Source organism: Panthera tigris, chromosome B2 (genome assembly GCF_018350195.1).
Source record: "Panthera tigris isolate Pti1 chromosome B2, P.tigris_Pti1_mat1.1, whole genome shotgun sequence".
NCBI classification, from domain to species: Eukaryota; Metazoa; Chordata; class Mammalia; order Carnivora; family Felidae; genus Panthera; species Panthera tigris.
The window spans coordinates 25,564,144-25,591,865 of NC_056664.1; the positions used below are offsets into that span (position 1 = coordinate 25,564,144).

General features: G+C 41.7%; 1 protein-coding gene and 1 long non-coding RNA gene across 5 annotated transcripts in view; both read left to right on the plus strand.

Moving 5' to 3' along the window:
* The window catches only part of SERPINB6 (serpin family B member 6), a 31,144-nt gene extending 16,696 nt beyond the window's left edge, over positions 1–14,448 (plus strand). For all 4 annotated transcript variants that reach the window (XM_015534916.2, XM_007073163.3, XM_042985862.1 and 1 more), the window contains exons 2-7: positions 2,000–2,174; positions 5,253–5,399; positions 8,592–8,709; positions 9,762–9,904; positions 13,566–13,721; positions 13,905–14,448. In XM_015534916.2, coding sequence (XP_015390402.1) covers positions 2,010–2,174; positions 5,253–5,399; positions 8,592–8,709; positions 9,762–9,904; positions 13,566–13,721; positions 13,905–14,309 — 1,134 coding nt within the window. In that variant the 5' untranslated portion in view covers positions 2,000–2,009 and the 3' untranslated portion in view covers positions 14,310–14,448. The remainder of the gene's footprint in view (positions 1–1,999; positions 2,175–5,252; positions 5,400–8,591; positions 8,710–9,761; positions 9,905–13,565; positions 13,722–13,904) is intronic.
* Positions 14,449–16,840: 2,392 nt separating this feature from the next.
* LOC122238569 overlaps positions 16,841–27,722 on the plus strand; it is a 42,930-nt gene continuing 32,048 nt past the window's right edge. The window contains exon 1 of the long non-coding RNA XR_006217525.1: positions 16,841–17,456. This is a non-coding gene — a long non-coding RNA (uncharacterized LOC122238569). The remainder of the gene's footprint in view (positions 17,457–27,722) is intronic.

Consider the following 27,722-nt stretch of genomic DNA (forward strand, 5'->3'; position numbering starts at 1 on the left):
TGTAGCGGGGAGTCTGTCACCACCCCTTTTCCAGCTTCTAGAGTTGCAGTTTTTGCATTCCTTGTTTGTCCCCACTTCCTCCAGTTTTCAAGCCAGCATGATAGCATTTTGCTTCAGTCTCCACATTGCTTGCTTCATTGTTCAAATTCCTCTCTGCCTGCCTCTCATAAGGATATGTGTGATTACATTTAGGGACCACTTGAATAATTCATGATGATCTCCCCACGTCAAGATCTTTCATTTAGGGGTGCTTGGGTGGCTCAGTCAGTTAAGTGTCAGGCTCTTGATTTTGGCTCAGGTCATGTTCTCACGGTTCCTGAGACGGAGCCCTGCATCAGGCTCTGTGCTGACAGTGAGGAGCCTGCTTGGGATTCTCTCTCTCTCTCTCTCTCTCTCTCTCTCTCTCTCTGTCTGCCCCTCCCCTGCTTGTGCTTTGTCTCTCTCTCTCAAAATAAACATGAAAAAAAAATCCTTTCTATAATCACATCTACAAAGTCTCTTTTGCTGTGTAAGGGAACATTCTCATGTTCCAAGGGTTAGTATGGGCGTATCTTTGCTGCCCATATGCAGCCAACCACTGTAGTTATAATCATAAAGCCATCCTTGGGGAAGAATGGTTAACTCCTCATTCTCTTCACGGGGTCTTTCTGTTAGATACCTCCTACCCTTTCCCTTCTACACCATGAAGATCTCCCCTCTTGCCTCTCCCTTTCCTTGTTCTGTAGATTCCCCCCCATAGCTCAAATGAGTCATTTCCTCAATCTGGGGAAATGTAGTTTGTAAACTTCTGTAAGTGATATCAGAGCAGGCAGGTGCTGCTTTCCCCAGAATCTGCTCCCCACCAGCCTGTTCTGCTGCATCTACAACTGACTGACTTCTCGGACCCCTTGCTGCCTCTTGTCTTCTCTCCTGACCCCTCTGTGCTGTACTTCAGGCTCTTCCTGAAGTGGGGATATCTAGAGGAGCAGTGGAAAGACAGTTTGCTGGCCCTGAGTTCAGCCTTAGCTATTCAGTTCCTTAGCCTGGAAACATCACTTCACTTCTGTGAACTTCAGATCCCCCATGGCAAAGGGGGAGTCAATAATAGGTCTTTGTAAAGACCTACTGTGCTTTAACCTGCTTGAAGACTCCCACATCCACCCTATCCCTGACTGCCCAGAACTATTCCTCCTCTGGACCCTGCCTAGGCCACCAAGGATGTGGCCACATGCCCTACATGCCCAATATGTGCTGTCTGACCCCTGACCTCTGAAGCCTGTAACCAGAGGTGGCCATCGGCAGGCACCTGCTATCCAGTGCCCTTGTCCAGAACAAAGGGCAAGAAGGCCTGGGCCTGTGGGCAGTAACAGATCTGGGGAACATGGCCCTGGGTTTGGGCTTTGACACAGGCACAGGTTTCATAGAAGGAGAATTGAAGGTCAAAAGTCCTTGTTTTTAAGGCATTCATATGACTTCGTATGTGGTTTGATTTATCTCTTATCTTCAGGCCACAGGCTACCCTAAAATTGGGTTCCTCTCTCCCACATGATAAAAGCATTCAACCATATTTTTTTGTGTGTGTAACCTTGTGGTTGGATTTATCATTTGAATGGTTTTTAAATTATAAAACAACACATATAAGCCCCACATCATGCCAAACAATACAGAAATAGAAGCAAAAGCCAATTAAGTCCTTTCTTGGTCCCACCCCCAGGAAGTAACTCAGGTAAGCTGTCAAGTGTGCAACCTTCCATGCTTTCTCTGTGCTCACAGATAAGTGCACATAGCAGTCCCCTGCTCCCCCCCCAAAACAGGATTATATTAATATCATTGTTTGTTTTTTTTCATGTAATATTAGAAACATGCAAAATAATTTTGAGGGCCCCCAAAAGAAATAGAGTTTTGTGTAGGTACCCATTTGCCCACTGAACCAAAACGGTAACTATTAATAACAGAGTGAAATACAGTCAGCATGTAAGCCTGTACTTATGTGATACTGATTTTAAATCTGTTGTTTCAGGCTCACCATCATGGATACTCTTTCAGAAGCAAACGGCACCTTTGCCTTAAGTCTGCTGAAAAAGCTGGGTGAAGACAACTCGAAAAATGTGTTTTTCTCGCCCATGAGCATCTCTTCTGCCCTGTCCATGGTCTTCATGGGCGCCAAGGGAAACACTGCAACCCAGATGGCCCAGGTATGTACCTGAAGCTACTTCTGGGCAACCGTAAATGCCATTAATTTGTCAATTGGGCTGGTCCTCCACTTTCACATCCAGGATTTGCTCTTGACAGATCCCTCTGCTGGTGTTGCAGGATGGGGACAGAGAGTTAGCCCTGCGTGAGTGGGCACCCCGGAGCGGGTGTCTCAGATCTGTTGGGGAGGAAGTGGTGTGCTCCATTTAGAAGAATGAGTGATCTCACTACCCCTGATGATAGTTTATACATGAGTTTGAGTTTTTGAGTAGGGGTAAAGTCACAAGGTTCAAGTTGAGTTCTGTGATATATTTTGGATATTGTCACTTGCTTTTCAATTATTAGAAATTAAAAAAAATTTTTTAATGTTTATTTATTTTTGAGAGAGAGAGAGAGAGACAGTGTGAGTGGGGGAGGGGCAGAGAGAGAGGGAGACACAGAATCCAAAGCAGGCTCCAGGCTCTGAGCTTCCAGCACAGAGCCTGATGCGGGACTAGAACCCACTAACTGTGAGATCATGACCTGAGCCGAAGTCGGACACTTAACCGACTAAGCCACCCAGGCACCCCAATTATTAGAAATTTTTGTTTTAATTTTCTCATTTAAGTGTAAAACCTTCTTAGAGTGGCACTTGTCAGCCAAAAATGTTTTCAGTAGTATTTCAGTTGTTTCTTATTGAGTAGCAGCACCCTAAAACTTAGTGGCTTAAGATGATAATTACTATTATAGGATTCTGAGTGTGTTGGGCGATGCCTCCGCTTCACTTGGTCCCAGCTGGGTCACTGGTGTGGGGTCTTGGGCCTCTTCCATGTGGCTTCCTCCATGTGCTGTCTCCTCCCTTCGGCTTCTACGTGGTGTCTCCTTGACAGGGTAGCCTGGGCATCCTTACAGGACAGTACCCAGCTTCTAAGAGGAACAGCTTAAATGTACAAATGCTTATCAAGCCTCTGGTACGTCATGTTTGCTAACGTGCTGTTGGCTGACACCAGTCAGGTGGCCAACCAAAGTCAGCCAAAGAGGGGCTGCATAACGATGTGAATACTGAAGGCATTGACTCATTGGGTTACTGATGACTGCCATGGTCTGCCCTTTGGCCCCTAGTGATTCCCAGTCCTCCACAGGTAAGGTACACTTACTCCCTTCCCAAGACCCCAGAGGGTCCAGTCTTGGGCTTGAAGTCCAGGAGGAGCAGGGCTATGAGGTTGTTTAGTATGGTTCCTGGGTGCAGAGTTTTGTGACATTCTCTTCAAAAATGACGGGGGGATGTCTGAGTCTGCTAGCGGTGCTATAACAAGGTACCACAGATCGAGGGGCCTAAAGAACAGAAGCGTATTTCCTCGCCGTTCTGGAGACTGGAAGTGTGAGATCGAGATGTCGGCAGAGTTCTTCCTCTAAACAGTTGTGGGGTTTCTATGTGTCAATTTATAATTGACAGAGTGATATAAATGATAATATGCACAAACCTGTTTGAGGCAGGACTCTGTGTTGGCCTGGGATGAGAGTACTGGCTGACAATGTCCTTAAGATGCTCAGAATCCCCTTTGTCTAGCTGAGTGGGTCTGTGAGGCACTTAGTCTGCCTTCATCTTTCTCAGGTTTTAATAAAGTAGAACTTGATCCTGCCTTGAAGCCCATACCTTGGACTTGATCTTTGTTCTGAGGCCATTTCTCACGTTTAGAATCATTTGCCAGCTGGAGAGGCTGGGAATAAGAAACCTTTTAATTTTCTACCCACCAAGTCTTAGGTTGGAAAAATTTCCTTTAAATTCTGCTTGAAAATGAAATAATTCCTAGGGGAGCCTAGGTGGCTCAGTCGGTTAAGCCTCTGACTTCAGCTCAGGTCATGATCTTGCATTTTGGGAGTTTGAGCCCCGTGTCAGGCTCTGTGCTAACAGCTCAGAGCCTGGAGTCTGCTTCGGATTCTGTGTCTCCTTTTCTCTCTGCCCCTCCCCTGCACACTCTCTGTCTCTCTCTCCCTCTCAAAAATAAAATAAACATTAAAAAAATAAAAAAAAAAAAAGAAAATGAAACAATTCCTTCTTTACCTCTTCTTTCCCTTCCTGTACTCTATCCTAGGCAGCTACAAGCCCCATTCCTTCTGGACATCTACTTAGCCAGATACCTGGTTTGTTGGGGAAACGCCCAACCTTCCTCGCCACTGCAGGTTACAGTCTCTTCTGCTGGGACATGCCAGGAGCCCCTTTTCTCCAGCCACTGCTAGTGATTTCTTCAATGGCTTTCTAGCCTCTGCTTACCATCTCCTCACTCTCCTTCCTCCCGGCCTTTGCCAGCTGCCTGGGCCCAAAGCCGCTGCCATGTTTTGGATGTTGTCAGGGCAGAAGTCCATGTCTGGATTGCTGCATGAACTTCTATGGCTACAAAACAAATTGTCCCAGACTTACTGGCTGGAAATAGCAAAGGCTGATTATTTCTCAGATTCTGTGGTCTGACCCACATGGTGTCAGCTGGGATCATGCATGATCTAGGAAGGCCTCTATCATGTGTCTGGGGCCTCCATTCTCCTATAGGTAGTTCCCCCATGTGGTGTCAGCTCTCCAGGACTTTCCATGTGGCCTCTAGCGGGATGCCCTGGGCTTCCTCACATCATGGTGGCTGGGGTATGAGAGAGTAAATATGGAGCTGCCAGACCTTGTAAGGCCCCGGCCTGGAATAGTGTCTCTTCTCCTGCATTCTGGTGGCCAGAACCCATCACAGCACCAGCCAGACCCAAGGATGGATGGGAGAGGCCAGACCTTTCAGTATGAGGAGCGGCCTGTGTTTGCAGAGATGGGAGGCCTGTTGGCAGCTTTATTTGCAGCCCTATAGAGCACATAGAACACGGTGTGTGAAGGGGCACTGCCACTCATGCCAGTGCGGGCAGTGCCCTGACTCCTTGCAGAAAGTGCTGGAGGATGGCAGACTGGGTGGCTTTCGAGCTGCTTTTTGTCTTTAACTGGATGCATCTTCTTTTAAGCTCTAGTTAGGATCTGTACGGTTCTTAGGCAGAGTTTGGTGTTGTATCCATTTCCTGCAGTCAAGGCACACTTAAGTTAGGTATTTGTATTCTGTTTTTCATTTCAGACACTTTCTTTAAGTAAGAGCAGCGGAGGAGGTGATGTCCACCAGGGGTTCCAGTCGCTTCTTACTGAAATCAACAGGACTGATGCACGGTACTTGCTTAGAACTGCCAACAGGCTCTTTGGAGAGAAGTCTTATGATTTCCTCTCAGTAAGTCATACTTGCTGTTTTTGACTGAGAAAGTAAAGACACCGGGGCAGTGGGGAGGAGGGGTCACGCAGTATAGCAGAAAACCTGTGGGCTATGAATTCATACAGGTGCACATGAACTCAGGTCTCCACTTACTAACTTCATGCATTCCCTTGAACCCTGTTTCAATTTTAATCTTCTGTAAAATGAGCCTTATAACAAATAATGTCCAGATTTTTGTGAGGCTTCGATGAGACAATTACAAAAGAACTAACTTGGAACAAACACAATTCAAAGTGAATTGGCTGAAACAAAGAAGTGATAAAAATGAGTATTTCTAATCATTGTTTTCTACATATCAATAATTTTTTATGCATTGTGATACTTGTTCAACTTTTTACACATGTAAATATTTCTATTGTTTTTTCCAGTGCAGAATTTTTGTAAAGTTACTTGTCTAATTATACTGGTTCTGTTTACTTATAGTGCTTTAATGCTTTTTATCATTTTTCAAAAACTACTCAAGTAATATGTGAGTATGTGAGTATATGTTTGTTGCATGATGACTATATTCTTGTTACACAAAAATGCAAATACAGCACTCGAAGCAAGAGTCCTGACGCCCACTTCCACACCTCCTCATTCCCCTCCCCGGTATAAGCTTTCATAGATCTGGTGTGTATCCCCCGTACATATACAAGTCTGTTGTGTGGGTTTTTTCTCTATGTCACATCATTATACCAAAGTATTATGGGCATTCAGACCGTGAATGTTAGTGTACGTGACTCCTGTGCCCTACGAATGTGTGTTACTCTAAGATGGATTTGTAGCAGGGAGGAAGGGAGTGAAGCTTTGAAGCTATAGCAGATATTGAAATTGTCCGGAGTACTGTGGCCATTTACATTCTCTCTAGGGGTACCAGCGGAGTGCTCATTTCAACTCTTCATCATCAACACTGCATGTTGTTAACCTCTTAAATTTTTATTATTAAGAGATTGATCATCTTTCCTTATGTTTATTGAACATTTGTATCTTTTCTGAGAATTTTCTTTACATACTTTTTATTGGGCCATCTTTTTCTTACTGATTTATTCTTTTTCTATGTTTGGGATATCAATGTTATTCTATTATATGATTTTTTTTTCAGTTTTTAAACTTGCTTCAGACTCCTTGTTTTAAAATATTTGGAGTAAAGTAAATGTAGTCAAGCACAAGGTCAAATAATGCTAAGATTTGTTCACTATGGTGTGAATTTTTTACAGCCTGTTTTACTTATTTTTATCAGTCTTAGCTACTTCCTAGGCTGTTGCCTCATCTTTTTATAAGCCTTTGATATAAAGAAGAAACAAAACTTCCAATAAACACAAAGAATTGGCTGATTTTCTTTAATTTACTTTCTTTTCTGATGGATATTTTTAAGAAATCATTGATGTTTCAAATCTTATTTTGATATTGAAATATAAGATAGAGGGTTTAGGAGTGTTTCTCAATAATTTCTTATCAATTTAGTGTTCCAAGAATACAATACCAATCACAACTAATAATTAGATATTCCCTCAGTTTGACTAGCCATTGCTTATAAAATAGTAATTTAAATAGCAAACAATTATTTTCAAGTGTGTTTAAAAGTTATAGAAATTGAAACAAACATATGAACACAGGGGAAAGGAAGGAAAAATAAGATACAAACAGAGAGGGAGACAAACCATAAGAGACTCTTAAATACAGAGAACAAACTGAGGGTTGCTGGAGGGGTGTGGGAGGGGGATGGGCTAAATGGGTGATGGTCATTAAGGAGGGCACTCGTTGGGAGGAGCACTGGATGTTATATATAAGTGATGAATCTCTCAATTCTATTCCTGAAATCATGATTACGCCATATGTTAACTAACTTGGATTTAAATAAATAAAAAGTTGTAGAAATCACCCAAGGATCAATACACGAGTGCCCAGTTTGCTTCCAGATTATTTTCTTAGATTGAGAGACTGAAAACATTTTCAAAGGCATTGAGCAACAACAGAGCAGCAAAGTTGGCGGAGCACAAAGTATCTGAGGACTAAGTAAAACGATATACCTAGACACCTAGTGCAGTGTCCGCGACATGCTGAGATTTCATAAAACAGCATTGATGATAAGAATTCATCTGGTCCTCGGATGGATGCCGAATCCTCATTTACAGGGAAAGACAAGGAAGCTTAGAGAAACAGAGTGACTTTTTAAAGGCCACACAGCTAATAAGTTGCAGGACTTGTGTTTGTAGCTACATTACTGTGCCACGTGACCTCTCTGACACTATATCAAAGGAGCAATGTGAAATCCTGTAATAGAAAAACAGTCCTGAAAAGGGAAATTAAATATTTAGCTGTAAGCTGGTCAAAAGAAGGATTGGGAAACCATTCCATAGCATGCTTTCCACAAATTTGTTATTTCACTCCATTTACTCTCTATCAGATTTTCTGCTTTTATATGGCATAAAGTAAGTGTTCACTAATGTCATCATCATTTAATAGACTTTGTTAACACGATACAGTTTATACTTTTTTTTGAGAGCTGCTCATTCTCTAAAACTGAGCCATCCAAAATGGTAGCCACTAGACACATGTAGCTATTTAAATTTCAGTGTAAATAATTAAAATTACAGTTCAGTATTCAGTTCCTCAGTGGCACTGCCAATATTCCAAGCATTCAATAGCAGCACGTGGCACTGTTTTGGGCAGTGCAGATTTGGAACATTACCATCATCACAGAACGTTGTAGTGGGAGGGGTGGTGTAGAATCATACACTTTCCACCATTGTATGGAACAGCAGGCCCTTGTTTCCAGTCCATTGTTCTGAAATGCACAGGCAGCTGTGGCTCTTGCTGTGGGCAGGACTCACAGAGCAAACGCAGCGGCTTGTCAGGAACGACACTCTGTAGTAGCTGTGTGTCCATGTGTTTGTACTTACCTCACTGATGTGCAGTTAATCCCTCAAAGAATCTGGTAGTTATTGATATTTGATGTTCAGACAACTGTTTTACTTGGTTTAGAAGCTAAGTTTAAACGTAGCTGAAAAATGAGAAATTGGATTTTCAGTTAATTCCTCGTATTTATTTGTACGTTACGTATGTAAATCAAAATTGCCTACATTCTGATTTGGTGCAGTGAAGAAGTAAGCTGTAAGTGTTGATTATTTCTGCAGCCATGTGATGATGTTGCTCTGTTTCTCCTAGTCTTTCAAAGACTCCTGCCGTAAATTCTACCAGGCAGAGATGGAAGAGCTCGACTTTATCAACGCTACAGAAGAGTCCAGGGAACACATCAACACCTGGGTAGCCGAAAAGACGGAAGGTGAAAATACACCGTTGCTCTATCTTAATAGTAGCTTAGTTGCTCTCACTGTCATCTTTCACAAGGCCATCAAAATGTAAAGAGGAATGATGCTTTTCTCTAAATAACTGTAAATTTTTAAAATCTGCTTCTGAAATACTGTCAGTGTATGCTTATTTTCTCTAGCTCTTCCCTGTTTCTGTCAATGTGTCTGTGATGTCTCTCAGTACTCGGTACAGCTGTTCCAGAATGATCCACTTTGTTGCCATTGTTGTTGTTAATGTTAACATACAGTCTTTCTTTTCACAAAGACTGTAAAGAAAAAGCCAGATACAGGTCTCATCCTGTATAGTTACCGTGCGTTATTGCAGGATCCTTGGTTAGGCCCTTTTTCACCTGCAGCTCTTAAACTCTTCTGTGTACTCCTAGCCTCTCACCTTTCTGACTGTCCATTAAATCTCTTTCTTCAAGGGACCAAGCATTCCCTTCTGTCCAACTTGTGAATTCAGCCTGCACATACTTCTTTGTTCATCTTATGTTTTATTCAAGGCATGGTATTTTTCTTACCAGGGCTTTTTAAGTTTTTGTTGCTACTGTTGTTATAAGGACCAGAATCCCCTTATGTGGTTATATTTGGGGGACTGTGAACTCCTTTATCTGTGTACCTCACAAGGGGATTGCCCAATCTAAATATTATCCCTGATGAATGCATCAGGAAACTCTTTTTTTTTTTTTAATTTAAATTCGAGTTAGTTAACATACAGCATAATATTAGTTTCAGGTGTACAGTATACTGATTCAACACTTCTGTGCATTCCTCAGTGCTCATCAAGATAAGTGTTCTTTTAATCCCCTTTACCTATTTCACCTTGTCCCCTGCCCACATCCCACTGGTAACCATCAGTTTGTTCTCTATAGTTAAGAGTCTGTTGTTTTGGTTTGTCTCTCCCTCTCTTTTTTCCCCTTTGTTCCTTTCTTTTGTTTCTTGGATTCCACATATTAGTGAGATCACATGGTATTTGTCTTTCTCTGACCATTGGGAAATTCATTGATTCTTTAATTCTTCTTTTCAGGTAAAATTACACAGTTGTTATCTCCAGGTTCAGTTGACCCAGTGACGAACCTGATTCTCGTGAATGCCATCTATTTCAAAGGAAACTGGGATAGTCAGTTTAACAAAAGCCAGACCACAGAAAGACCATTTAAAGTCAGCAAGGTAAGTATTTCACATTAATAAAGGAGATTCTTGGAAACAGTCCCTGTGTTCACCCTGGTTTTTAAAACATGCAAGAAAGCTCATCTCAAGTAGCTTGTGGCCTGTATGGCCTTCGGCAGTCCAGCATAAGGGCTCCCCATCACACCTTCCCTTTCTCCTTTGCTGTGTCATCAAAAGTAGCTCTGAACTCAGAGGCTTCCGGTCTGGCTCCCCATGTCACCTGCCATACTGTTGCCAGGTATTCTGTTTACAGTCACAAATCTGATGTCAGTTGTCAGTCTTAAGGTCTTTTTGGCTTTCTAGAACTTTTGAGATAAAGTTTGGACCAAAATATGGTATATAAGGTTCTTTGCAGACCTGGATCCTACCCATTTATCTCCATTTCTCTGTCTTCATTGCCATGAGTACCTATATATTCCTTCCTTTCCAGGAGCATCTGGAAACCTTCCCTATCAGTCCTCCTTCCCCGTGGGGATTTCTGTCCCACTCCTCTCAGTGGCCACAGTGCCCCCTCTGGGTCCTCAGGGTAGCACTGCAGAGGTTGGATACCCAGCACCACCTGAGGAGGGCAGATAGATGGCTGTCTCACAAGTGCCGGGCATGTAGTTGGTACTCAATAAATACTGAACAGATGTCCCATCTGCAGTCTTGTTTGGATGATAAGGATAACAAACACTAATTTTTGTTTAAAAACAAGCAAACAAAAGGACATGTATATAGGATAGACATCATGTTGAGCTATCCCCACATTTGAAGAGGTTATTTGTGGTGGCCTTATATCTTTTCTGTCACCGAATCTAGTATATTCTTTCTTTTTAAATTATCTTTAACTGTAGAGATTTTTGCACATAGACCTTAAGTAGACAGAATAGATCAATTACAGCCTGTTCTGGATCACTGACCATGAGTTAGATCTTCTAAGCAGACATGAGCCTGAACTTTCAGTTTCTCAAGAAATGTATTTTCCTTTGAGCTTTATTCTTTAAAGAAAAAAAATTTTTTTTACATTTATTTTTGAGAGACAAAGAGAGCACAATCAGGGGAGGGGCAGAGAGAGAAGGAAACACAGAATCTGAAGCAGGCTCCAAGCTCTGAGCGAGCTCTTAGCACAGAGCCTGATTTGGGGCTTGAACCCACGAACCATGAGATCATGACCTGAGCCAAAGCTGGATGCTCAACCGACTGAGCCATGCAGGTGCTCCTATTCTTTTTTTTTTTTTTTTTTTTTAATTTTTTTAATGTTTATTTTTGAAGGAGGGAGGCAGAATACGAGTGGGGGAGGGACAGAGAGAGAAGGAGACACAGAATCCCAAGCAGGCTCCAGGTTCCAGGCGCCAAGCTGTCAGCACAGAGCCCGACACAGGGCTCGAACCCATGAGCTGTGACATCAGGATCTGAACTGAAGTCAGATGCTTAACTGACTGAGTCACCCAGCTGCCCCCCTTTGAGCTTTATTCTGAAATGAGTTGCCCTGTTTTCACCTGGGGAAATTATTTCTTTCCTTGAAATTAATCTTTAATAAGATGTATATTAGGACTTGATTCATGGAAAGTTCATGTCCCCTAGCAGAGACCTGCAGGGCTGCCGGGGTACCGGGGTGGCAGGCGCTCCCAGGGAACCAACTGTCTCTCTTCCTGCTCTGCTATGCTTAGCGCGTGGCCCTTTTTCAGGGTCACCGTCATGGTATCTGTCATCCAGGCAGGAGGAAGGGAAATGACAAAAGGCAGAACAAAGCCTCCTTCAGGGTTCTGACATTCAGAAAGTGAAACCTGTCTTCTGTATCTCATGGGCCAGAGTTAGGTCTTCTGTCAGGTGTGGCTTCTGCCATAGCTGGGGGGAGGTGAAGACTTCTGTCTTGCTTCCTCATCTCTCCAGTGGAGAAAGACAGAAGGAGGGTAGTAGGTGTTGAGTGCACAGGCCTTTGGGGGGTGGAGGTCGTTGTGTCTGAAAGTGAACAGATTTTAGTTCATCTGGATTTTTAAAATGCCTTTATTTCTAAATAAGATTAAATTTATATACACAGTTGTGTATTTAATGAATCATTCCCTTTCTGAGATTGGATCCTTTTATATTCTAAGACTAGGGGCTTTGAGCCCTGGATGGGTAGAAGGAGAAATTACCTCAGGCAAGGCTTGGCAAACCGCATGCACCCTGAGGTCAAAGCCAGCCCACCACTTTTTTTTTTTTTTTTAATAAAATTTTAATGGAACACAGGCACATCTATTTGTTTAGGTATTTCATGCTACAACTGTAGAGTTGAGCAGTTGGGACAGAAACTGTATGGTCCATAAAGCTGAAAATATTTACTACCTGGCCTGTTATAGAACAAGTGTGCTGATAACTGGCCGAGGACTGAATGAGGAACTAGGAACGAGGGGGCAGGTGTGGCTGAGGCCAGTTCAGGCGAGCCTTTGAGAGGCACCAATGGAAGGCGGTAACAGAAGTTTCTTCCATCTAATACAGAATAATGTGCTGCCCCAGAGAACTGGGGACTGCAGCTTGGGGCCAGACAGATTCACAGCAGCTGTAGGTCTTACACTGCACATGAATCAGGAGCGGAGGAGGGCTGTTGGCTGAGATGTGGTTGCTGTCCTTGGGTCTTTCTTACTGCCTGGCTGGGGATGCACTGGTGGCAAATGCATTTTTCTCCTAGTAAGATGTGTTCATTTTGCCTGGTCCTTTCAGTTTTCCTGTCCTTTAGTTGTTTATCCATTTATTCAGCAGATGTTGGTTTGAGACCAGGCTTCGTGCAAGGTACTATCACAGTGTGTACAAAACCAGCGACTCATCCCTCCCATGAAGATTAGGTCTTTCTGGGGGTGAGACAGCGTAAATAAGAAAAGAAGAGTGTATGAGATAGTGGTAGTGATCCAGAGACAGACACAGAGGAGGGACACAGGTTGTGGATGGGGGTACGGTTTCAGGTGGGCTCTCCAAGTTTTGGGGTCGAACTTGTTGGGATTGACCATGGAACCATCAAGGGGCAAAGGGAGATGGGAGCACAGGGCATGCGGGACAAGCTCTTGTCAGAATTACAGGTCTTTTTAAGGACTTGAGCTTTTTTACTCCCTGGGAGTAGAGGGGGAGCTGCAGAAAGGTGTGATCTCATTTATGTTAATATTTTAAAAGCAGAGCCAATGTGATTTGTTAATGAGTCCATTGTGCGGTGGAAGACAGGAGTCAGGGGTACTCCTTAGTTTTTGACAATGGGATGAGTGGCATTGCCATCACTTGAGATGAAGAAAATTGTAGGTAGAGCAGACCTGGAAGGGAATATGAAGAGCCCAGTGTGACATATGACATTGGAGGTTTCTTTAATGTACAAATGCAGGTCCCAAGTAAGCAGTAAGATGTTTGGGAGTATAATATATGTGGAGTACATGGGAGAAGTCCCAGCTAGAAATCTAAGTTGGGGGATTCTGTTTAAAGTCACAGGATTGAGGTCACCAGGAGACAAGCATTGTAAGGACTGAGCCCTGAGTACCCCAGGGTTTGGAGGCTGAGGCAATGAAGATGGGCTGGCAAAAGAGGGGGCTGAGGTGGTATTCTGGAAACCAAGGAAGTAAGTGTTTGTAGAACCCAGGCTGGCCAGTTCTGTCGATTTGTCCAATGTGTCCACTGGGTCTTACTTCAACCTAACATTTATCTGTTTCCATTTTAGAATGAGGAGAAACCTGTGCAAATGATGTTTAAAAAATCCACCTTTAAAATAACCTATATTGGAGAAATATTCACCCAAATTCTGGTGCTTCCCTATGTGGGTAAAGAGCTGAATATGATCATCATGCTTCCAGATGAAAACATCGATTTGAAAACGGTAACAAATGCTGAGCAATAATCACGCTATGATGGCAAGGGGATCGTGTGAACAGTTTCTAAAGCTATTGTCACTTCCTGTTACTGTTGTCTCGCCCTGCAAAGCCCAGAGCATTCACATCCCAGCAGATAGTTCTGTTGGGCAGCACGGATCTAGATCTAAAAATCTTCAACTGTCTTCTAGGTGGAGAAAGAAATCACTTATGAGAAATTCACAGAATGGACGAGGCCAGACATGCTGGATGAAGAAGAGGTGGAAGTGTTCCTCCCTAGATTCAAACTGGAGGAGAATTACAACATGGAGAATGTCCTTTGCACGCTGGGCATGACCGATGCCTTCGAGCAGGCCAAGGCAGACTTTTCTGGAATGTCGTCCAGGAAAGACCTATATCTGTCCAGGGTGGTGCACAAGTCCTTTGTGGAGGTCAACGAGGAAGGCACGGAGGCTGCGGCCGCCACTGCGGCCATCATGATGTTGCGATGTGCAAGAATCATGCCCAGGTTCTGTGCCGACCACCCCTTCCTTTTCTTCATCCAGCACAGCAAAACCAACAGTATCCTGTTCTGTGGCCGATTCTCCTCCCCATAAGGAGATGGTTGGCACTGTTCGTGGTCCTTCTCCTCTCTCCTGCTGACTCACTTTTCCTCTGACACTTCACAATGTGCCTACAATGCAAAGTGACCTTTGGTGACAATCCAAAAATAAAAGGCCCCGTTTTGAAATCCCATGTTCTGGACTCGTGTATGTTCGTGTGTTCACATGTCTGATGTTCTCTAGGATCCGAAACTGCCATTCAGGAAGGTCTGTGCTCATGTTGGCCGGGCCAGCACTAGCTGCTTAGCAAATCCCCCTGCTCTGAGAGGTCCCATCCATGCTCGTAGCCGCGAGGCCCTCAGGTCTTCAGTTGGGCAGAGTGTGGCTCTTTTCCAGGCACAAGAGGGTACCTAGTGCCTTTCTCTTCTCTCTTCGATGGTACTGTCAGTGACACACCCTGTGAGGAGCTGCAGGCCTTGGAGACCCCCTGTGGTGAGCTCTATCCCAAAACTTGTTGCAAGCAAGTGTCCCAGAAGCCTGCAGAGAAGCAGGGAGAGCAGTTAACTTAGGAGAGAAAGCAGTCCCATTGGCCACCTGTGTTTCTGCTTTTTTCTAGGAAAAAAGTCCCATTGGCCACCTGTGTTTCTGCTTTTTTCTGTGGCTACACACCTGTTCAGATGGCCAATAGCCAGTTTCCCTGAACTTTTTTTTTTAATTTTTAAATTGTTTTTATTATTTATTTTGAGAGAGAGATACAGAGTGTGAGAGGGGGAGGGGTGGTGAGAGAAGGAGATGCAGAATCCAAAGCAGGCTCCAGGTTCCCAGCCCTCAGCACACAGCCCAATGCGGGGCTGGAACCCATGAACCATGAGATCATGACCTGAGCTGAAGTCAGACACTCAACCAACTGAGCCACCCAGGCACCTCTCCCTGAGCATTTTAAATTGCCACCAGGGGCCGGAGATGATTAGGCAGGTTCTGTTCACAGTGGTGCAGTCTAAGTCCACGTCCTGAGTTGTAAATACCAGTTTTGTTTTACTGCAAGTATTAGAGACAAGGTGGCTAAGGTTTCTGTGGCCACTTGTGTTACTTGCTAGAAACATGATCACCGTGCTCAGTGACACTGGAACCTATCGACGGGTGAGGTTCAGGTTCAAGTGGGAGGGCTGTGCTGTGTTTTGGGGACACCCTCAAGGACTTCGTCCAGGACCTTATCCTGATGCAATCAGAACTTCACTGATGCGATTTGTATTTCCCTTCTGTTGCTGGTCCGCTTTCTCCATTGTACCCAAGCCAACAACTTAGCCGTGGGGGAGAGGCTGGTGATGAGGGAAACAAAGGCAAGAGAAATGTAGCTTAAAATTAAATCTCCTTGCAGCTTGCAGCCGGCTGGTAAACACCTGAAACATACAGAGTGTGACCTTCCTAAAGAAATTCATGCTGCCTTAGTGCCTTAATGTTTATGTTTTATTAAAGTGAAAAGCAACCTTATCTTAGCAGCTAGCCCCTCAAGGTCCTAAAAGCCTTGCTTCAAAATTCCTTAAAAACTTATCTCCATCCCTTCCCCCTACACACTTAGAAGTATATAATCAGTCACTCCTCACAATCCCAGGGCCGCTCTTTCTGCCCACTGGTCCTGTCCATATGCTATAATAAAAATCACCTTTTTGCACCAAAAACGTCTCAAGAATTCTTAACCATTTGCTCACAAACCACGCTTCATAATTTCATCAGCTGGGACTGAAAGAAACAATGTTATGAGTGGTTTGAGAAGACAAAAGAGGGGCTATGTGGGGTTGCTGGTTGGGTCACTGTCATACCCCTATCCCCACCCCCCCACCTGCTGTGCCCCAGCACTGTGTGTGTTTGCTGCTCTCTGGAGAACTGTCAGGCTGTGTCAGTAGTAAGTTACAAACGTGAACAGTGGCTGTCAGACCACTAGACCTATAGACCTATAATACAGTAAGACCTTAACCATGTGAAAAGTCACAACGCACACAGAATAAACAACATGCATGCTGCTCTAAGAGCTCCCACAGAATTGTCTCTAAAACTGTAGCTATCAAATTGCCTTTGAATGGTCACTCACTCAATATCTAATTTTAGTAAAAGGCACAGTCACCTGAATAATGTTTCCACATCTTTTATGAAACTGCACCAGAAGACATTTCCATTATGTTCTGCAGTTTCCTGTAAGGATCTACAACATAAAATCCTCCCAGAATTTAATTCTAGGAAGAAGTTGGTCCCACCCATTCACAAAGGTTTACGAAGTACCTGATTTGCATTAGGTGTTTTACATAGATTATTTTATTTGATCCTCAGCAATGAATAAACCCAGGAGGAATTTGAGGCCCAGCGAGTTAAGTAACGTGAACAATTTCTTGCAACCAGCAAAGGGACAGAACTCCAAACTTCTTCTGGGGGGCTGAGTGGAGACCGAAGCTCCCGCCAGGACAGACAATCAGCAAAGCTGCGCCGGAGATCAGGAAATGTTCCAGCCTCCAACGGGAAGTCTCGCCTCTTGGCTTCTGTTTTACCATCCGGAAAAGCGGGGCTGGGACAATTCTAGCCCCGAAAACACATGAAACTGGATCCTGAACAAGGGCCCTGAGTGTGAAACTAGAGCCGGGTGGGCAGGCTCTAGGCAACCCGCCAGGGCGCCCGCCGCTCCTGGACGGCTGGAGGGAAGGTGCTGCGAGGCCCCGCCTCTTTCGATTCAGCCTCAGTTCTCAGAGGAGGGGCCTCAGGGCCTTGGCCTCACTGAGCTTGTAGGCGTCGGAAGCTTGGAGGCCCTGCGCACGGAGTAGTGGCGGCAAGCGGTCCCCTCTGCGCGTTGACCGCAGGAAGGCGGCGGCCGGGCCGCACAGCCTGGGTGGAAATGGATGGACTGCGGATCTCGCGCACCAGCTGATCCTGATCGTACATGTCCGCTGGTGGGCAGCACGGAGCCGGGCGTTCCTGGCAGGTGGAGGTGGGGACCAGGGCACGGGGGATGAAGAATCCCAGGAGGGGCGGCCATTGGAACAGGGATTGGGTGCACCTAGGAATGTCTCCCGAGTCGTGGGGTCGCGCGCTACTGAGCTCCCTTCTATGCTGGGATTTCACTGCCGTTTCTTAAGATCTGTTCCATAGTGGGCATGACCCAGAATCTGGCTGTTAGGATCATCTTGAGCAGATCCAAAATCCCGTTGGCTTCAGGTGAGTAGAACTGCAAGAAATTTACACGCTAACATGTTTAAAATAGGTTCCAGGATTGTAGATCTATATCTATATCTATATCTATATCTATATCTATATCTATATCTATATCTATAGATATCTATATCTATATCTATAGATATCTATATCTATATCTATATCTATATCTATATCTATATCTATATCTATCATCTATCTATATAGACATAGATATATATCCAAAAAATAATAAGCAAAATATGTGTTTATATACATATATATGTATATATATACATATATATTTAAATTTTTTCTACAACGAATATGTATTCTTACATAATCAGGAAAAATTATTTAAAAACTGTGTACAGGAAAGAAATGCTTTGTTACATTTAAATATTGTGGAATTGAGTTTGTAGGGTGTGCGGGGTCTGTTCTTTCCTTTTAAAAAGAATATAGTCACCATGCTGTGCATTCTATGCCCAAGATTTATTTCGTATACCTGGAAGTTTATGCCTGGAAGTCTGACCATCTTTACCCATTTCACTCACCTTTGCCCCAGCCCTCACCTCTGGCAACCACCAATCTGTTCTCTGTATCTATGAATTTGGGGGTTTTACCCCTTGTTTTAGATTCTCTATGTAAGTGAGATCATATAGTATTTGTCTTTCTCTTATTTCATTAGCATAATGCCCTAAAGGTCCATCCATGTTGTCACAAATGGCAGGATTTCCTTCTTTTTTTATGGCTGAATAATATTCGTGTGTGTGTGTGTGTGTGTGTGTGTGTGTGTGTGTGTGTGTTTACCACATTTTCTTTATCCATTTATCCATCATTGGGCACTTAGGTTGTTTCCATGTCTTGGCTATTTTATATAATGCCGCAGTGGACATGGGGGTGCAGATATCTCTTTGAGATAGTGATTCATTTCCTTTGGGTATGTATCCAGAAGTGTAATTGCTGAAGCATATGGTTTCACCAATTTACAATTCCACTAACAGTGCAGAGGGGTTCCCTTTTCTGTACATACTTGCCAACACTTGGGATTTCTCATCTTTTTGATATAATCTTTCTAATAGTTATGAGTTGATTATCTCATTGTGGTTCTGATTTGCATTTCCCTGATGATGAGTGATGCTGAGCATCTTTTCAGTTGTCTGTTGACGATCTGGATGTCTTCTTTGGCAAAATGTCTATTCAGTTACTCTCCCCAGTTTTGAATTGGGTAGTTTGTTTTGCTGTTGAGTTGTATGAGTTATATATATACCTATATCTATCTACCTATCTACCTATCTATCTACCTCTATCTACCTATCTACCTATCTATCTACCTCTATCTACCTATCTACCTATCTATCTACCTCTATCTACCTATCTATCTATATAAAACATATATGTATGTTTTGAATTGGGTTGTTTTCAAAACCCAGTTTTGAATTGGGTTGTTTGTTTTGCTGTTGAGTTGTATAAGTTATATATATACCTATATCTATCTACCTATCTACCTATCTACCTATCTATATAAAACATATCTATATGTTTTATATAGATAGATAGGTAGATAGAGGTAGATAGATATATAGATATGAGTTCTTCTTAGATGTATGATTTGTAAATATTTTCTCCCATTTTATAGGTTACCTTGTCGTACCTTTTCATACCATTCCATAGGAGACCGTTTTTGGTGATGGTTTCCTTTACCATCATGGAATGGAAACTTTTTAGTTTGAAGTAGTGCCACTTGTTTTTGCTTTTGTTGTCTTTGCTTTTGATGTCATATACAAAAAAATCATTGCCAAGACCAATGTCAAGGAGCTCACCCCCCCCCCCACCTCATGTTTTCTTTTAGGAGTTTTATGGTTTCAGATCTTACGTTTAAGTCTTTAACTTATTTTCAGTTAATTTTTGTGTATAGTATAAGATAGCGGTCCAGAATCATTCATTGCATGTGGCTGTGTTTTCCCAACACTATTGAAGAGACTGTTCTTTCCCTGTTGTGTAGTCTGGGCTTCTTTGTTGTGAATTAATTGACCGTACATATGTGGGTTTGTTTCTGTTAATCTCCATGTTAATCTTCTGTTAATCTATCTTTAATCTGTGTCTGGTTTTGTTTTCAAACCCAATACCATACAATTTGATTACTATAGCTTTGTAATATAGTTTGAAATTAGGAAGTGTGATGCCTCCAGCTCCGTTCTTTCTCAAAATAGCTTCGACTCTTTGGGGTCTTCTGTGGTTCCACACACATCATAGGATTGTTTGTTCTATTTCTCCGAAACATTTCCCCAGGATTTTGATAGGGGTTACATTGAATCTGTATATTGCTTTGAGTAGCATGGCTATTTTAACAGTATTAATTCTTCCAACCCATGAGCACAGAACGTCATTTTATTTATGTGTCTTCAATTTATTTCATCAATGGCTTATAGATTTCAGTGTACAGGTCTTTCACCTCCTTGGTTAAATTTATACCTAGGTATTTTATTCTTTTTGGTGCAATTGTAATAGGATTGTTTTCTTAATTTCTCTTTCTGATCATTTGTTATTAGTGTATAGAAACAGAACTGATTTTTGTATATTGATTTTATGTCCTGCAACTTTGCTGAATTTGTTTGCCATTTGTAACAGTTCTTTTTGTGTGTGTGTGTAGAATCCTCAGGGTTATACATGTATGTGTGTGTGTATGTGTGTGTGTATGTGTGTGTGTGTGTGTGTGTGTGTGTGTGTGTGTGATATCATATCATCTGTAAATAGAGACAATTTTACCTGCCTAGTTGCTTTGGCTGGAACTTCCAGTACTATGTTGAATACAAGTGCTGACAGTTGACATCTGATGTTAGAGAAAAATCTTTCAGTTTGTCACCAATGAGTATGATTTTAGCTGTGGGCTTGTCATATATGGCCTTTATTATGTTGAGATGTGTTCCCATCACACCTGCTTTGTTGAGGAGCACTTTTGTCATGAATGGATGTTGAATTTTGTCAAATGCTTTTTCTGCATCTATTGAGTTGAGTATATGATTTTTATCCTTCGTTTTGTTAATGTGATGTATCACGTTGATTGATTTGTGGATGTTGCATTCCTGGAATAAACCCTGCATGACTGTGGTGTATGATCCTTTTAATGTACTGTTGAATTCATTCTGCTAATATTTTGTTGGGGATGTTCTTTCCTTTGAAGTTGTCATAAATACCTGCAAGGATGTTCTCTCACATTTCTCCTATCTTATTCTCTTTCCTCCTCAAGTTCTTATATCAGTTCATTCTTTCAAACTACTCAGTGTTAAAGTATCAGTGCAGGCACCGTTGTGGTCTGAATTTGGCCAGTTGGCCTACAGTGGCCATGCAGATGGTGGCCAGAGCCAGGAGAGATGCCTGTCCTTGGATGCATTTCAGTATCTTTATTTCAATAAAATACTTTGACTTCATATTAATCTTTCTGAAGCTTTCATACATGGTCTGAGGAAAGGAGAATGGAATCAGTTAAGGCCCAACTATTTTGTGAATGTACTGAGGCCATGTTTTTATTCACTCCCTTGCTGCGACAGTTTGGATCTTGGTAAACAGGGCAAGCCTTGCAGTTAGATGGAACCTGCGAAACTATATGTAGCAATCAAGACACAAATCAATCTTAGCCAAAATATGCTGAGAATGAAACAAAACAAAATAGAACAAAATGAAAAAATGACTCATTGCACATGGCTAGTACAGCCTTGATAATATAAGGATAGTATGGAAAAAGTTGAATTTATCCCAGGAATCCAGTCAGCAACGTGATAAAATTAACATCATCTGTCTCATTCTTAGAACAAAGGAGAAAAATTTTAATAGCAGATGCAGAAATAGCTATCTAACCTTACAGGAGAAGACAGTGGAAGACAGTGGCTAATAGACACAATAATAGACCCATTTATTGATAGTTGTTTTTTGATAAGCTAGAGCAAATGCAGAGCCCTTTACATACACCAACTCAATTTCCATTGCTCTCTTTTGAGATCAATGCCACTTATATGTTGCTGTTATTATTTTAATATGTAGATAAAACTTTAGATTTTCTCCTCAAGGTTAGAAAAGTGTTTCAAATCTCATTAAAAACCCTTTCTTTTTACAGTCATGTAGATACTTTCTTAGAATGCCAAGGGCAATTATATTACAGTTTTCTTGAAATTCACAGGCATACATGTAACTTTCCTAAAAAGTAGTGGGCTGCAAAGGGAAATGAATGCTGAAAGTAGGTGTCAGAACTTCTCTGTGAGCTTGTAGCTAACTTAAAAATATTCTTTTTTAGAAGTAACATTTCCTTTTCCTCCCCTATTCTTAGAAGAAATAGATCAACACACAGCTGAAATCAAATTAGAGAACCATTCACATATTTTTCTGAAAACCTAGAATTATTCTTTTAGTATCTAAAGCCTATGTAACACATATACACATCTGTATAACGTGAAATATTAAAGTGTGGAATCATGGGCACCTGGGTGGCTTAGTCAGTTGAGCATGCGACTCTTGGTTTCTGCTCAGGTCATGATCCTAGGGTTCATGAGTTCAAGTCCCGCATCGGGTGAGCCCCACTTCTCTCTCTCTCTCTCTCTCTCTCTCTCTCCCCCTCCACCCCCTCTTGCCTCTTGCTTACTTGTGCATCTCTCCCTCTCTCTAAAAAAAAAAAAAGAATGAATGAATGAACGAAGGAAAGAAAGGAAAGAATTGATTGTCTTATTTTTAGAAATTTATTTACTGACTGCCAATTTGGTTTTTTAAAAAGTGGACCTAAAAATAGTTCTTGTCAAAGTGGTCTTCAGAAATACATTTTTTAAGGGGGGCCTGGGTGGCTCGTCAGTTAAGTGTACAACTTCAGCTGTGGTCGTGATCTCATAGTTCTTGAGTTCGAGCCCCACATCAGGCTCTGTGCTGACAGACAGATTTTGTGTCTCCCTCTCTCTCTGCTTTGGATTTGTGTGCCCCTCTCTCTCTGCCCTCCCCCGCTCATGTTCTGTTTCTCTCTCTCTGTCAAAAATAAAACATTAAAAAATAGAAATATGTTTTTTTCAAAAGATTATAAATTAAGTAGCATAAATTAAAAAACATAAAGCAAAAATTTAAAAATATACTGATTATCTAAATGTTTAAAAAATAAATAGAGTATTCTTGTTACCTATATTTTGCTTCTTAGCCGAATCTGCTGAAATGTCACTGGTATATTTCTCATTTATTTTTCAATATGATCTTATTAGAAATTTTTGACAATTTTTCATCCATTGTATTATTAGCAAATTTGAAATTACTGTCATCATCAATCGACTCTGGTCTGTTGACGGCCTCTTGGCTTCATAGGCACGTGGCCTTTACAGCCACTCTGAGCCCTTGTCAGAAGGGCCACACTTGGTTTAATGCTTTCTTACTATCATCTTGAATCTCCAAGTTTTGATCAGAGCGTCCTTCATTTTCATTTTGCACTGGATCCTGCAAATTATGTAACCAGAACTGCTGTAGATTACAGCATTTTTTTTTTTTAACTGAGAAAACACTCTTTTTTCAGGTGCTGAGGGACCTAGGTAAGTTTAGAGCAAATTGTGAAAAATAAGGATCTTCGCAGTTCTATTTTTTTCATATTAAAATTGATAAAGCAAATTTTCAACCTTTAGTAAGTTCTTGGGCCCTGCTCCTGGGCTCCCAGGGAAGCCCTACTTGAACTTTTACCAAGGTCAGAATGACTTCACCAAACCAGAACATGAGCTCTCTTTCTGCCCCAGCACACATTGTACATCTGCTTCCTTAGCAAATAACCTAGAAGAAACATTTCAAACTAAAGGTAAGAGCAAAAGTCTCCCTAAATTCCCATCTATACCTGGAAGCCTGAACCTTGCACATGCTAAAAGCATAAGAGAAAGTTTGTTATTTTCTGTAATGTCTTCTGTTATGATGATTTGTAACTCTTGATGCAACAAAAAACATACATAACTCTGTATTGCACATGGCCTCCCTGCAGCACTCTCTTCGTGAAGATCGAGTATCCCCAATAGTCGTCCTCCCTTGAGCTGAAATAAAGCTCTCATCCTTTTCTTTTTTTAGAAATTCTAAAAGATTTGTTCATTTTGCGTTGACAAAATGTGTAAATGTGTAAATATTTCAGTGGGAATATTTCCATATGTACGGTCGTTTTGCCTCCACACAACATATATTTCTTTTCCGAATATTTTTATAGGACAAAACTTATCAAATGATTTGTCTATATAATTCTTTTCAAGTTTTCACCAAATTTATATGCTACAAACTTTTGGACCCAGTTTCATTGGATTCTTATATAGAGTATACATTTATCCAATTAAAAATAGAAACTCTATCTAAAGATTCTTCCCTCCCCCCCTGCAGCCAGGATATTCCAAAATTCAGTTATAGACTTTCAGAATTCAGTCCTGTATACAGTTGAGCTCAGGTTATTTTGTCACTTTCTCCATGTTCTTGTAGGTACAACTTTGAATTTTGTGTTTGACGATTTCCAAATCATCAAAATTTTATTTTAGAGACTCCACTCTGAATACTTTGATTAAACATTTCTAATTGATTTTGAACAAAATGCATGTGACACTTGGGAGACTCACTTCAAAGGTTAATATCATCATTGGACATTTAGGCTAATTTAAGATGATTCTTCCATAAAGCACATGTAACTATATTCCATCTGCTGATAGACGCCAAAGAGGAAAAGCATGTACTTCCATGTTGACATGTGTATTGTCTTCATCAGCAGCTTCATCACAAATAGTTTGTGGTTGTGATTATATTAAAAATATTTTTAAGTTTGCACAACTACATACTATGTTTCTTGGAAGAATATTGCAACTTGTTATCACAGTCTGAACGGTGTGTATATTATAACTAGCTCCAAGTCATTTCTTCTCCACAGGTTTATAATTTAGTAAGAATATTGTTTTTGCACAGGGTATGTTCCATCAAAATTTGATTCATATTGTTATTACAAAAATCTTCACTGATACACATTTCAACTAAGTTAATAACAGCATTTATTCACAGAGTATTACATATTTCACCTCTGCGAGACACAACTCCTAAAAGCTTAACTTTGGTTCTATCGATGAATGAAATGAAAAACTTAAACTGCTTTTTTATTTGAAGCCTTGATGAAACTGGCTTTCAAAATACGTAATTTGTCTTCTGGTACTGGAGCTAACACTTTCACATATTGGTTTACCTTTTGAAAATGGCAGAAACTAATTTAGAATAACAGTCATTTGATCAAATGAAAAGTCAGCTTAACAAAGTCACATGTACAATCACCCCCCCCTCCCCCAGAGCTCCACTTATTAGATTGTCATCTGTGGGTAGGATTTTCTTAAATTAACTACTGCCTTTTGAAGGAAATGCTGGTATTTTCTTTGAGTGAGAGAGAAAGAGTGCGCGCACAAGAGAGAACATGCGCACAGGTGGGGGAGGGGCAGAGAGAAAGGAACAGAGAATCCCGAGCAGGCGTGTCGAGCCTGATGTGGGGCTTGAATTTATGAACTGTAAGATGATGACCTGAGCTGAAACCAAGAGTTGGATGCTTAACCAGCTGAGCCACCCAGTGCTGGTATTTTCTTATAGATAGTATCTTGGTCTTCACATGGTTGGAGATCTCCCTGTGCTACTATGGTGGGTGGTAAACACCATTCTGTGCACATTACACACTGTTTCTTGAGATAAGAAAACACAGTACTTAATTTTTGAGCCCACCACTTGCTGAAATGATTTATTACAAAATAAAGGAGTATGGGGCGCCTGGGTGGCTCAGTCGGTTAAGTGTCCGACTTCGGCTCAGGTGTGACCTCACCATTTATGGGTTCGAGCCCTGTGTTGGGCTCTGTGCTGACATCTTCGCGCCTGGAGCCGGTTTCAGATTCTGTGCTTCCCTCTCTCTCTGCCCCTCCCCCACTTGCACTCTGTGTCACTCTCTCTCAAAAATAAATAAATATTTTAAAAAATTAAAAAAAAAAAAAGAAGTACAACCACACAAAAAATGTCTGTAGGTTTTCACTCAGTAATGAATGATAAAATCACTGTTGCCAGAGAGCTTAGACTTTTTTTTCTATAATCTCTATAACCAGATTTTCTATAATACATCATAACTGGATTGGTCAGCCTCTATTTCCCTGTACATATTTTACATATGTCTACACTATAATTTTCCATGTTTCCAACTGACTTGCCATATGGTGGCCTCTCATATGCCTTGTATGAACCATGGCACAACCAAGTGGCAGATGAGGAAAGAAGTACCAAATACTTCTCCCACCGACACTGGAGACCAGAAGGACTTACCTGTACCTAGCTGCTATGACCAAGCATACCACCTTGCCAACAGATATGCTGTGGTTTTATCAGTACGGTAGTTCCTTATATAGGCATACCTCGGAGATCTTGAGGTTTGGGTTCCAGACCACCACACTAAAGCAAATATTGCAATAAAGCAAGTCAAATGAATTTTTAATTTCCCAGTGCACATAAAAGATATGTTTATACTATAGTCTATTAAGTGTGTAGTAATAGCATTATATCTAAAAAACGTACATAATTTAAAAATACTTTGTTGCTAAAAATGCTAACATCATCTGAGCTTTTAGTGAGTAATCTTTTTTTTAAATTTTTTTAAGTTTATTTATTTATGAGAGATAGAGACAACATGAGTGGGGGAGGGGCAGAGAGAGAGGGAGACAACCCGAAAGAGGCTCCAGGCTCTGAGCCGTCAACACAGAGCCAGATGCGGGGCTTGAACTCAGAAACCATGAGATCGTGACCCGAGCCAAAATCGGATGCTTAACTGACTGAGCCACCCAGGTGCCCCTAGTGAGTAATCTTTTTGCTGATGGAGGGTCTCGCCTCCTTGTTCATGACAGTTGATGGATCAGGGTGGTGGTTGCTGAAGGTTGGGGTGCTGTGGCTATAACTTAACAATGAAGTTTGCTGCATTGATTGACTCTTCTTGTCCTGAGCAATTTCTTTGTAGTATACAATGCTCTTTGATAGCATTTTACTCATAGAAGAACTTTCAGAATTGGAGACCATCTTCTCAAATTCTGCTGCTGCTTTATCACCGAAGTTATGTAATATTCTAAATCTCGTGCTATCACGTCAACAATCTTCACAGCATCGTCACCAGGAGAAGCTTCCATCTCAGGAAACCACTTTCTTTGCTTCTCTGTAAGAAGCAGCTTCTCATCCGTTCAAGTTTGATCATGAGATGGCAGCAGTTCAGTCACATCCTCAGGCTCCACTTCTAGTTCTCTCGCAGTTTCTGCCCCCGCTGCAGTTGCGTCCTCCACTGAAGTCCTGATCCCCTCGAAGTCATCCATGAGGGTGGGAATCAACTTCTTCCAAACTCCTGCTCATGTTGATATTTTGACCTTTTCCCATAAATCGGGAATGTTTTGAATGCCGTTTGGTGAATCCATTCCAGAAGTTTTTCAGTTGACTTTGCCCAGATCCATCAGAGCAGTCATGCTCAATGGCACCTCTAGCCTTACAAAATGTGTTTCTTAGATAATAAGACTTGAAAGTTGAAATGACACCTTGATCCATAGGCTTCAGAATAGATGTTGTATTAGCAAGTGTGAAAACAATATTCATCTTGTACATTTCTGTTGGAGCTCTTGGTTGACCAGGTGCATTGTCAACGAGCAGGAATATTTTGAATCCTTTCTTTTGAGCAGTGGGTCTCAACAGTGGCCTTTAAATATTCAGTAAACCACATTATCAACAGATATGCTTTCATCCAGGCTTTGTTGTTCTAGAGCACAGGCAGAGTAGACTTAACATAATTCTTAAGGGCCCTAGGATTTCTGGATGGCAAATGAATATTGGCTTCAACTTCAAGTCACAAACTGCAAAGCCCCTAACAAGAATGTTAGCTGACCTTTGAAGCTTTGAAGGCTGGCATTAACTTTTCTTCTCTAGCTATGCAAGTTTTAGATGGCATCTTCTTCCAATAGAAGTCTGTTTTGTTTACATTGAAAATATGTTGTGCAGCTGCCTTCGTTAATGACCTTAGCTAGATCTTCTGGATAGTTTGCAGCACTTGCTGCTTTGCCTTGCACTTTGATGTTATGGAGATGGCTTCTTGCCGAAAACCTCATGAACCAGCCCCATCTAGCTTCAGATTTTTCTTCTGCAGCTTCCTCACCTCTCTCAACCTTCATAGAATTGAAGAGAGTCAGGGCCTTGCTCTGGATTAGGCTTTGGCTTCAGGGAAGGTTGTGGATGGTTTCATCTTCTATCCAGACCACTGAAACTTTC